The sequence below is a fragment of the Cheilinus undulatus genome, linkage group 15, assembly GCF_018320785.1.
Source record: "Cheilinus undulatus linkage group 15, ASM1832078v1, whole genome shotgun sequence".
In the NCBI taxonomy this organism is placed as follows: Eukaryota; Metazoa; Chordata; class Actinopteri; order Labriformes; family Labridae; genus Cheilinus; species Cheilinus undulatus.
In genome coordinates this window covers 43,725,430-43,737,663 of record NC_054879.1, presented here as the reverse complement: position 1 = coordinate 43,737,663, position 12,234 = coordinate 43,725,430, and the positions used below count along the sequence as shown (strand labels likewise).

Genomic DNA, 12,234 nt, shown 5'->3' with positions numbered 1-12,234 from the left:
CCGCCTGTGACAGACGGGGTTATACGTCGCTGTCCTCTTTCACAAGGTTGGCTGTGTCTTTGAAACTGTCCTCCGTTGGCGAATAGGCGCTCGGACGATTTTTCTTCACCGGCTTGGTGGGGGGTGCAAACGGAGAGGGCTCAGGGGCAGAGGGGTCCCCGCTGTCTACAGCCTTTTCATCCTTCATCTGTAAAATGACATGTACATGAATCTTTTGTTCTGCATCTGTATAAAGGTGATCAATTTACCATTACATGTCCAAACTGACCTCTGAGTATGAAGGGTTTTCAAATGTGGTGCTTGGCTTTAATTTCCTCTTGAATAAACTCCACCTGGACTCCTGTGAAAGGAAACAAACAGTGATGTGGCAGCAGAAAATGTTTGTTTCTGTTCTTTGATGCAGCTGTGAAGGCTATAAGGGACTTACCTGCACAGGTTTGGAGTTGACTGATGATGTTTTTACGATTCCTGCGCTCTGGTACGCTGGGTTCACAAAGTTATTCTCCAACTGTTCACCACTCACATTAACAGTCACCTGCGAAGAGGCAGACTATTATGTCATGTTTTATCAGACACCATACTACATCTTTATTCAAGCAAGGAGCCATGCAGCATCTATGAACTATGTACACAAGTCCTGTCTTCTTCCACTGATGTGTTACTATTTTTCTGAATGTTGCTGGCTCTGCTGGCTAGAAAATGCCAACACTAAACACCTTTTACATTCAGCTGCATTCCTGAATAATGTAACCTTGCAAAGCAGGTGGATTGGTCAGACACTATTTCTGTCATCAGGTAGATCCAACTTGCTGAACCTCAAGCTGCTATGCTTGTTTCAGTTTATATCCAGACCACTTGGCATGATTTGAAGACAAAAACAGTAACTACAGGTGTGGTTTACTTGGAGGGACTACAAGCCTTTAAACAATGGCTACTGGTGAAGGGACAAGCGTGAATTTAGCTATAGCGGCAGTGTAATCCAAACTGGACCACATTTCTTTATTGAAGTTGCAGTGTGTAATATAAAGCGTAGCACAGTGTTTCCAAACCATTTATCATGGAGCCTCCCCAGGACCCTTCAAAAATCAACTTCGATTTTCACTGATAAAACTCTAAAAAACAGGCCTATGCATGCTTTTCTAATCAAAAGACCTTTATACAAAATTAGTGCTGTTACTCGATTAATCATGATTAATCACAGCATTTTTTTATAGTTTAAATATATTTTTATGTTTTAGATTTTTAAATGTTTTTTATTTCAAGAGTTTTATTTTTATTCTTTTAATTCTATGTATATCACATTAAAGTGTTGATCTGAGTTCTTATCCATACCACTATCAATACTTTCTATAGTTTGCGGGAAAGACAAAATAAAGACAAATATTTAAACTACAAGTGGTCTTAGCTGAGTAGTCCTTGAGTTAAAAAGCTATGATTCAGTCTGTCACATCTATTGTATATCCCTCAAAATAAACACAAATTCACACTGTATATATTTAAGTTTCTCATCAAAACTAAATTTTCTCATTTTTATGTGACATGTGAATGTATCACAACATATAGAATACAGTCATCTAATTTACTGAGGTTGCCTGAACGCATCATATTTCCATCCTCAGCTAGTAATGTTCACTAATTAACTTCAATTTTGCCAATCCCAACGTGGATTTCTACATTGTATTAATATTGTTAACAAACAGGACTTGCTCAAAGTTTTGGAGCACTTTTCTGCATTTATCTGAGCAGCAGAAAAAGAAAACGGTCCTAAAACGGCTAAAGAGAGTGGTATGACCATGGCTTGATCCCATGTTTTTGTTAGCGTCTTTGCTAACATTAGCAAAGATATGCTTTGCCTGAAGGTGGAACTTAAGACTCTCTGTGCTTCGGTGTAAAGACAGTTCATCACTGCAGCATGTACCCTTAATTTTTTTTTATTTGAACTAACATTCTCCAGCTTTTTAAAAAGAAAATTGCCATTAAGCAGATCTGGGTCTGTCGCTGGAGGACGACGGGAACAAGCTGTGGTCAAACTTAGTCAAATGATTAAATTGTGTTATTATTTTTTTAACCGTTAACGTTTCAAGCGTTAATGTGTTAATGTTAACAGCCCTAATTAAAACATGTCATTTTTGTCAAATAGCTGCAATTTTGAAAGTCACCAAGCTGTTTATAGGACTTTTTCCACAAGATGGTTTTGCAATTTAATTCTAAAGATTATTTTTTTGGGTTTTGCCTTTATTAGATAGGACAGCCAGATAGAGATAGGAAATGTAGGGAAAGAAAGTAGGGAAAGACATGCACCAAACATGCACTGAGACCAGGAATCGATCCTGCAACCAGTGCTTTGAGGTTGATAGCCTCAGTGTATGGGTGCCTGCTCTACCCACCGAGCCATTTCCTGTAGTTATTGGTCAACTACAGGAAATATCAGTGTGTTTTTTGTAGCATTATAATGTGTCTTTGATTCCATGATGGTTAGACACAGAAAAAGTGAAACATGAAAAACCTTCCCTGATTCCCTCATTCTTACCTGTGTTGCATGAATGACAGCAGGATCACTAGACACAGTAGCAGTGGCGTAAAGCGGGTTCTCAAATGTGACTGGCTGCCTTCCTGCTTCAACAGCAAAATTTTCATCCTGTAGAGAAAGTACAGAAATGACATTGCTTTTTACTCTCTAAAAACACAGCAGTATTTGTTTCTCAAAACTTGCTGGTGTTACATTACTGCAGGTGATGCTCCACCTTAAGCTGTCAATAAGTACCACACTGAGCACTTTCAGTGTGTCACAAAAATGTTGACAAAACACTTTAGGGGAAAATATTTACAACTAAGAAGCATCTTTGCTGCACTCACCATCTGCATGGCCGTGTCAATGAATGACACTCCGATGCGTGATGGTCCCAGATCAACGTTATCACCTGAGCGAAACGTCACCCCGTTCCCTGTGTCAGCAAACTTTACCAGACTGCTGAGGCTGGACAAAAACAAACAATACAGTTTGATCTCCAACTTTAGCCCAGTTTTCATTACACAGAAATAGAAAAGGGTCAAAATCAAAGGTACCTGGGAAGTTTAGGCATGGTGGGGATGAAAGAGCCTGTTCGTTTGTAGTTGAGGAAAACCCCGACAGCCAAGGCTCCAGTAATCAGGATGATGATGACTGCCAGTAAAACAGCCACAGCTGGAGAAAAGCAGAGTATTTAGATAAATGCACATTTAGGACACTTCAACCACTGTTCCTGCTTGTAAAATTAGCAATGCATAAAAACCTGTATGCATGACATCAAACTTATAATGAAAATGAACCAAGGCTGTTTTTGATTATATCTGATAAATTTTGTTAATTGAAGAGAAAGATTTCAGATTTATATTAAACATATGAGGCAATGTTCACTGCATGTGTCTCTATTTAATAAACAAGTAAAATGGATAAATAAAATTCTACTTTTAAAATTCCTCCTGTGATTAAATGATAGTGAAGTCAACATCTGCAGTCAAATATTGCTCATGTGATTCAGATGGTCCATTAGTTCACTAAACCATTAGAGAAGTTAAAAAGTGACCAATTAAAAATGGCATGTTATCTATTAAGTGACTGTTTGATAAATTTGTCCAGTCAACACCTTTGTAAGCTGCTGAGGTGACAGTTTTCCAGATATATGCAAGATATGTGACTTCATAATGTTTGGCACTAATCTGCCCCAGTAAAGCCAACAGTTCAGGACCGTACGATGCTTCCACATGTTTATCAGTGTGAAAGGAGAATCAGTTAATGCAACACTTTAAATGCAATAAAAGGTCTCCATTAGAAACACAGTACCTGTTCCTGCTGGAGCACCTCTTGACTTTCCCGCCTCACAAAAGCTTCCAGCATAACCGTAAGGACACCTGCAGAGGCCACGCAGAGCAGGATAATAAAATGAGATAAAGTTGTTGTTTTTTTTTAAATAGCATACATAGCCCTAAATATGGCTGATGAAGTGTCATGCTATGGCACATCTAAACTTACTTGCACTTTGGCAGACCGCCTTCACCAGTGTAGCAGGTTCCACCATTCATGCATTTACATGGAGGGGGCATTGTAACAGGCGGCTCAATGGCTGCAGGAGCAAACGCCATGCAAACATAAAATCAACAACGAAACAAACACACCACAGAAACATAAAAACTCACACTGCAGCAGGATGGGTTGATGAACACAACATGAGAATGCAGACAGCCAACAGACTCAGGATTTGCGTTTACCTGCATCACATGTACTGGAGTCAAACTCTACAGGAGAGGAGCCTTGTGGACAGGCGCAGGTGTACCCACCAGGTCGCAGGAGGCACAGGTGGCTGCATACATCCTTACACGGGTTTGGTACTAAAGGGGAAAGAGAAGAATAATAATACTGTCAAATCTTGTCTGTCAATTTCTAAGGGGGAAAACTTTTGTAGAGAACTTCAACAAATGACTGACAAAAAAATTTTTTTACAGCTCATCCGCCTACCTGAACATTTTCACACATACAGGGACAGCGAAACTCTTTCATCCAAATATAAAAGGGATAATAATTCATAATAATTCTAAAGTGGTGCAGAAAATGCAAAAATTGGCTCCAGAAAATAGATCAGAGTGCAGGAAAATAAATGTTTGGAACTTAAATGTATTGTGGGAGAAGACCTCCAGAACCCCCAACTTTAAGTCAGGGGTTTTATTTTAAAATAAAATAATTTAAAAACATTAAAAAATATTTAATACATGGGGTGCAGATGGCCTAGTGCTTTAAGGCACACCCCATGTACACAGGCAGCCCGGGTTCAAATCCAGCCTGTGGCCTTTTTCCCACAAGTCTCTTCCCACTCTCTTGTCCCCTTTATCTGGCCCTGTCCACTGTCCTCTTCTATCAAATAAAGGCACAAAAAATCCCAAAATAAATGTAAAAAAAAGAATTATATATATAGATATATATATATATCTATAGATAGATAGATAGATAGATAGATACAGTGCTTAACAAATTTATTAGACCACCTGTCATATTTGTCTCAAAGACCATCCAGCATCATGAAGTGCTTTAATGCAGACTCTTTCATTTTCAGTGAGCTCTCCATGTTTTACCATTTTGAACAGGAATGAGGAATTTCAAACTGAATTCACCCAAATTTAAGCATACATATAGATATAGATATAGATATATAATGCATTGGCCAACAGGTTGGTGCAGAGGAAAAAAAGAAAAACCTGACTTGTTTACACAGTATTTGAAAAATTATTCAGAGAAAAAGGCTGTTTTTTTCTGGTTATTAACTTACAATTTGTCTTAAAAATTGAATTAAAAAATTGTGATAAAATCGAGATTGTGATCTGGCCATAAAAAAAAAAAAAAAAAAAAAAAATCATGATATGATTATTTTCCATATTGCCCACCTCTAATGCCAATCACCCTCAAAGCAGACAAAGCCAGAGACCTTTGGCGCCCCCTTCTGGGGGTTCAAATTTCTACAACTTTAATTTTCAACTACTTGTGATAACTGTCCTTCTTCGCCAGGACACAAATAAAACAAGTTATTTTAAAATCCTAATTAGATGTATTTGAATAAATATCAATTTTTATTATTTCACAGTTCTTTGAAAAAATCAGATTAATACTATATCTGCTCTTATGTGTCTTTTGATTTATTGCAGTCAAAATACCTGGTATTATAATTGGTTTAGTACAGTTTAGTTAGACCTGTCTTGTTTGCAAAAGAGCTTTGTAAAGTAATCATAATTGTTCATATTTCTTTTTATCTATTTCATTATTTAGTGCTAATCTTTTCTTTATGTTTCATAAGAACCTCATGGCAAAAAGGGGGGTGACATCAAATCCTGGATGGATAATAATATATTAACTTTAACACAAGTTTAAAATGAAATAAAATTGCACCACCCATAAATCCCTCTGTGTTCTGACCTGACTGGTTGTGCCGATGCTCCTGGTAAATGCGGACCTGAGTCAGCCAGGGATTGATGGTAAGAACTTTGACTTTATTTCCTTTCCCGAACTTGTTGGTCTTCCACACTTCACCTTTCTCTTTTGTGGTCCAGTACACATGCCCTTCAAAAACATCCAGACTGAAGGGATGTCCAATGTCTGAAACACAGAAAAACACACTTTTTTAAATACAAGTTATACTCTTTATATGATTTTAACAAAGGAAGTCAACAAATTAGTCATATATCTTCATATTTGGCTGTCCAACATCTCCATTCTCTGACCTCCTGATATTACAATCTTTCTGTCCGTCCCATCAGGCTTCATGGACTCAATGATGTTTTCTTTGGAGTCACACCAGTAGATCCTGTTCCCATTAAGATAGTCCAGAGCCAGCCCAGTAGGCCAGCCCAGGTCCTCCTCCTTTACCAGCACCTCTCTGTGCTGTCCGTCCATCCATGCTGACTCTATTCTAGGTTTCCTGCCCCAGTCTGTCCAGTACATCATCCTGCCAACACAGCATCATAACAGAGTCTTAATATGGGTAAAAACATTTTCAACAGCAGAAATTTTAAAGTAAAGATCTACAGCTTCTTACCCAAGTGATGGATTCACAACAATAGCTGCTGGCTGGTCTAGGTCTGTGTGGATCAACCACTTTCTGTAACGCCCATCTAATTTGGCCACTTCAATTCGATTGGTGCCTGAATCTGTCCAGTAAATGTGCCTGTAAATGATGGTAAAATACATACTGAGTAAATGGGAAATATTAAAAGCAACCTCTGTAAAAGTACAGTAATATTATTGGAGAGTTACCTGCCAACCCAGTCCAGAGCGATGCCATCTGGATTAGCCACATATCTCAGGTTCAGGTCCACCTCTTTAACTGGGTTGTTGCCATTATCATTAAACGTGGTCATGTGGGCTCGTTTGATGGCACCAAACTGAGATCCTCGACCCAAGACTGTCCAGTAAACAATACCTACAGCAGAGCAACAGATAAAGCTTATCAAAATTTAGAGATTAACTTCCTCATATGCCATGAAGCTAAGAACATTAGAGGTTTATCTTACTGAGTCCTTCTCCCTCTGGATCCCACAGGTAGTCCAAAGCCTGGATGTGCTCGGCATTGTCCACGTAGTCTGAATACTGCTCAGAGGACAGGTTGAAACGACGGATACGAACGTTATCCGGCAACAGCAGCACTGGTGGGTTTCCTTCACAGAAAATGAGGCGTGGTGAAAGTTTTATTTCAGTAATTCATTTCAGGGAGGGGGTATATTCATTATGAATGTTCTGTTGTGTGTCAAAGCTTTTTTCTCTCACCTTGAGCAGCACACTCTGTCCCATGCGGCTCACCAAAAGAGACAAAACCCTCGGCACAAAAACACTCGTAGCTGCCCTTTGTGTTCTTACACTGCTGAGGACATGTGCCGTACACCTCACATTCATTCACATCTGTTAGAAAAAGAGAAATAAAATCAGCAGCTGCACATATTTCTGTGCATGTTTTCTACATAGTATTGACAGCTGACTTAATAAGAAGTCCTTTACCTTCACAGGTGTGTTTTTCCGTTGGTCTCGGCTTATAGCCCGGCCTGCACGAGCAGAGCATACCCTCTGATGTCAGGTCGGTACAGTTGTGTTCACAGATGTTGTCACTGCATGTGTGCCCACTGCCTTGGTCTAAGGAGAAAAAATACAAAATCATCACAGCTTTTCCAAACATTGTTTTACTTTGCACACAGAAACAAAATCATTTCACAAAAAACTACCAGGGTCTAAACTAATATTCCCTTAGAACTGACCTTTTAGTTGAGCCATAGCACAAACCACTAATGAGCAATGATGTGCTTTAACTCTGTGATGCTCAAAGCTTATGAAATCAAGATTAAACGGAGGGTTATTTTCAATTAACACACCGTATAAAAGTAAAAGATGGTGTTGTCTCTGGAGAACGCATCATGGGAAAAACCAAAAGAAATCAGTTTAGACTTGAGAAAAAGAATTGTTGATGCTCACAAAGCAGGAGAAGAATCTACAAAGTTATCACAACGTTTCCAATTGGGCTGGGCAATTAATCGCAAATTAGATTAAATTGCAATATGGCCTACTGCGATTTTCAAATCGCAGAAGTTGCAATATTTCTTTAACTTGAAATGTGTCAAAAAAATACAGTTTCAGATTTTATGCACATTATGCAAACATTCAAGTGTCAATTTTTTTTATAATGGTTTACAAAAATCCTCTTTTTTGTGTATTATGTATGTTTCTCTTCATCAAAATGAGTCACATAAAAATGATAATGCCCTTAAACAAAGCAAAGGACATCACATTTGCAATACAAGTAATAATAGTTAGCTCATTCTTTCTAAAGTTGATGAAGCCTTCATGAAAGTCATACCACAGCTGCAATCAGCTGGTAGCCAGCCTCACCTCCCCCACCCCAGCTGTCCCCTTTATAACTTAAAGCCTGCTGCACCCCAATATTCAGATTCACGCTACTATGGATTCATTGCTCCGGAAATTATTTCATTGTTTTCAATACACATGGTCTTATGTGTGGAATTATTTATTGCTTGAGTTTTTCGAAAAATACACAAGATTAACCAAAGAATAATCGCATATTAAAACGCAATATTTGGGAAAAAATCACAATGAGATTATTTTTGCAAATCATTCAGCCCTAGTTTCAAAGTGTCTAGAACTGGAGTGAGAAGAATCAGGAAGTCCCAAGAGAGCCACAGGGTCCAGAACAAGCCTGGCAAGGTCAGGAAGAGAAAGATTTCAAAGACTCTGGAAAGAAAACTAGAGAGAGATGTGTCTAAAGACCCCAGAACAACTGTCAAGACTAGTGAAGGACTTAGCCAAGTCAGGAATTGTAGTCTCAATGAAGACTATCATGAGGGCCCTGCACAGGAATGGACCAAGAAAAACTTCTACAGAAGAGACACCTTCAGGCCAGACTGAAGTCTGCTAAGGACAACCTTGAGGAAAGATTCTGCATAATAGAAGCGTGTCCTTTGGTCAGATGAAACTAAACTACAGCTCTTTGGCCACAGAGACGTTGCTGATGTTTGGAGAAAGAGGGGAGAGAACACCGTACCCACAGTGAAACATGGTGGTAGGAGGATAATGCTGTGGGGATGCAACTAAAACTGGCAATCTCGTAAAGATGGAAGGAAACACAAAGAGAGAAGGATATGTGAAGATTGATGGAAAATCTCAAACAGTCAGCAGCAAAACTGGATCTAAATCGTCACTTTGTCTTCAAACACGACGACAACTCAAAACGTTTCATTCCTGGTGAGAAATACCTCTAGAACAGTGGTTCTCAACTGATGGGTCAAAAGTGGGTTCCAGTGGGTTGCAAATGTGTGCCTAAAGAATATTCATACAAAGGTCTTCTTTTCATGACAAGTACATCTAAATATTTGTCTTGAGATTTCTACTTATTAATCCACTTTTCTTTGGATAACACAGCTGTTTTTCTAAGATAACAAGGAAATTCCTTGAGAAAGTACCTAATTTCCACGTTGTCCTGGGTTGAAATAAGATACATTCATGCATGCTTGTCCTTCTGTAATGACGTGTTTGTTTTGTCTTGTCTCTTTGTGTATTTTTCTTTTTAATTTAGGGTCCGAACTGCAACATTTGTCAGTAAAGGGTTGAACATTTTTGAAATTTTGGGTCGCAGTTTCTCTTAAAGGATTGGTGGTGCGCCCTGATGCCTGACCAGTTGAGAACCATTGCTCTAGAAGACCAACGTGAATGTTATTGAGTGGCCTGCACAAAGCCCTGACCTGAATCCCATTTGAAATCTGTGGGGTGAACTAAAGACAAAGATCCATGCCAGAAGGCCATCAAATCTGGAAGAGCTTGAGAAATTTGCCAAAAAAAAAATGGTCTGGGATTCCTCAGGAGACGTGACAGAGACTTGTTGAAAACTACAACAAATGACTGCAGGCTGTTATCCACTAAAAAGTAGACACTATTGACTATAAGCACAAGGGGGGCTAATAATTTAGACCTTGGTAATTTTTGTTAAATAATTTTTTTTTCTGTGTTAAAATGTTTGGAAAAGCTGTACAAATAAATTCATACAAGTTTATTCATACACTAAACCAGGAAGCGGTCGAGGGTGATAACAAACAGGCACTCTATCAGGTTGTAGTCATGGCAGTGATAGAAAATACAGTAAAAAAAAGTGTGCATTACACATTGAAAGCTGCTGAACAATAGATCTAAACTTAATAATCATTAAAATTATGTTAATATTAATTGTATTATCTTCAGACGTCAAAATATGATGACAAATGGAAGAAGCAACACATACGAATAAAACAAAAAGTTGCAAAACAGCTGACAAAACCCTTAAAGCGAATTAAAATAAAGATAAAAACAGGATTTAGAAATAGAAAAAACAGCTGAATAAGAAGCTTGTCATAAATATGTATACAGCATTACTATTATATATAAATTCATGATTATTTTTATAGTATTTTTTTACTTACGGCAGCCGAGCTCATCTGACTGATCCCCACAGTCATCATAATCATCACAGGCATACTGCAGAGGGATACACTGACCATTACTGCATTTATATTCTTCATCTGTACAGGGTCCATGAGTTGGGCTCTGGCCTAAAAGGAAAGAAGCACGCCACAAGGTTTTAATAGTTTGTTTTTTTTTTTTATCAGTTTTCATTTTGGTTTCATTTTTACCTTTTGTTTTACATTTCAGTTTAGTTTTAGCTAGTTTTTCCTGCTAGGTTGCTGGTATAATTTAGTTTTTATTTTACAAAAATGCTCCGTTTTAGTTTAGTTTTTTATTAGTCTAAGTGTTAGTGGCAAGACCCAAAAGGGCTCGTCATTTTTCATTTCATTTATTCAATTTTGATGTTTGTATACAACTTAAGACTAAAAATTACCATTGTGTAAAGTCTTCTCCAATTAAATCAGGGGATTTTATTCCCTCCAGGTGTGGGCATACATGACAGTCATTACACTGCTTTCAAAGACTAAAACTAAGGAGATATTGTCTTGAATTAGGGCCCAAGCACTCATGTTTGTCCTTTTTTTATTTTCATGCATTTCGAGCCTTTTTGTGCCCCTTATCGTCCTCAAAAAAGAAAAATCGGCAAACAAATGTGGGGTGTGAAAAATGCAAAGTTGATATAGGTTTCAAAGATGACCCTCAATAATTGCCTCAACAGTGCCACCTTTCGTGCTTCTATGGAACAGCCCCTAAAGGCTGATCCCATCCTCATTTTTGTACTTTTTTCTTATTAAATATAAGAATGACAAAAACCCTTCAATGCAACAATTCATATCCAATTTGCAATACGAGTGAAACCATGAGAATTAGACACTTTTAAAGAACTGTTCAGCCCTTGTTTAGGAATAAAAGACAGTTAAGGAATAGTCACATACCAAATCACAATTGAAATATTGAGGAAAAAACTGAAATTAGATTATTCTCCAAAATCGTTCAGCCCCAACTAGAACATAGCAGATTTGAGTTGCTAATAATCATCCTTACAATTTTCCTGCCTTTCATCAGAGCCATCACCGCAGTCATCCACAGAGTTGCACAGCTCGTGGCTGTAGATGCAGCGGTTATTGTCACAGCGGAAGCGGAACGGAGTCTCACACTGGATTTCCACTGTGGATGAACACAAAGCACTCACATTACAAAAATGTCCTTTTTCCTCCAGGCAGGATCGACAAGCTTGTGTGATTTTTCTCTCTTACAGCAAAGGTGAAGCTCCTCGTCTGAGTTGTCTCCACAGTCATTGTCTCCGTCACATTTCCAGTGCGGCTGGATGCATACGTGGTTCTTGCACTCAAACAGAAAGTGGGGGCAGTATGTGCCGTTGGGGAAGCGGGTTGCTGGAAGAAACAGAATGTAATGATCAAGAAACATACTTTCTTTTAAAACTCTTGCAGGTGATGTGGACGAACACTTACGACATGATGTCTCGTCTGTGTAATCCAGACAGTCGGGGTTGCCATCGCATTTGAAACGCTCAGCGATACAGTGTCCGCTGGTGCACTGGAAGTAGCCAGGATGACAAGTTCGCAGCTCTGCAACAAAGCCAAACCAAAGCTTATCTCTTACTTCTGCAATGCCAGGCTCTCCCTTGTGTTTGCCATGACTACAGTAAAAGTCCCAAGATGGTTTTATTTATTCCTAAATAACAAACCTTTTATTTCCTGTATCTCAACTTCAGGGATGCTTAAAAACAGTTCACTGTCTTAAATTCTATAAGC

General features: G+C 38.5%; 1 protein-coding gene across 1 annotated transcript in view; it reads right to left on the bottom strand.

Annotated features, from left to right (window-relative positions):
- Window positions 1-14: 14 nt before the first annotated feature.
- lrp2a (low density lipoprotein receptor-related protein 2a) overlaps window positions 15-12,234 on the bottom strand; it is a 64,120-nt gene continuing 51,900 nt past the window's right edge. The window contains 20 exon segments of the mRNA XM_041806558.1: window positions 15-187; window positions 269-340; window positions 428-535; window positions 2,531-2,638; window positions 2,857-2,977; window positions 3,067-3,184; window positions 3,824-3,891; window positions 4,013-4,103; window positions 4,249-4,368; window positions 5,942-6,121; window positions 6,247-6,470; window positions 6,561-6,689; window positions 6,779-6,944; window positions 7,036-7,179; window positions 7,289-7,420; window positions 7,517-7,648; window positions 10,477-10,605; window positions 11,504-11,626; window positions 11,716-11,853; window positions 11,932-12,048. Coding sequence (XP_041662492.1) covers window positions 20-187; window positions 269-340; window positions 428-535; window positions 2,531-2,638; window positions 2,857-2,977; window positions 3,067-3,184; window positions 3,824-3,891; window positions 4,013-4,103; window positions 4,249-4,368; window positions 5,942-6,121; window positions 6,247-6,470; window positions 6,561-6,689; window positions 6,779-6,944; window positions 7,036-7,179; window positions 7,289-7,420; window positions 7,517-7,648; window positions 10,477-10,605; window positions 11,504-11,626; window positions 11,716-11,853; window positions 11,932-12,048 — 2,588 coding nt within the window. The 3' untranslated portion in view covers window positions 15-19.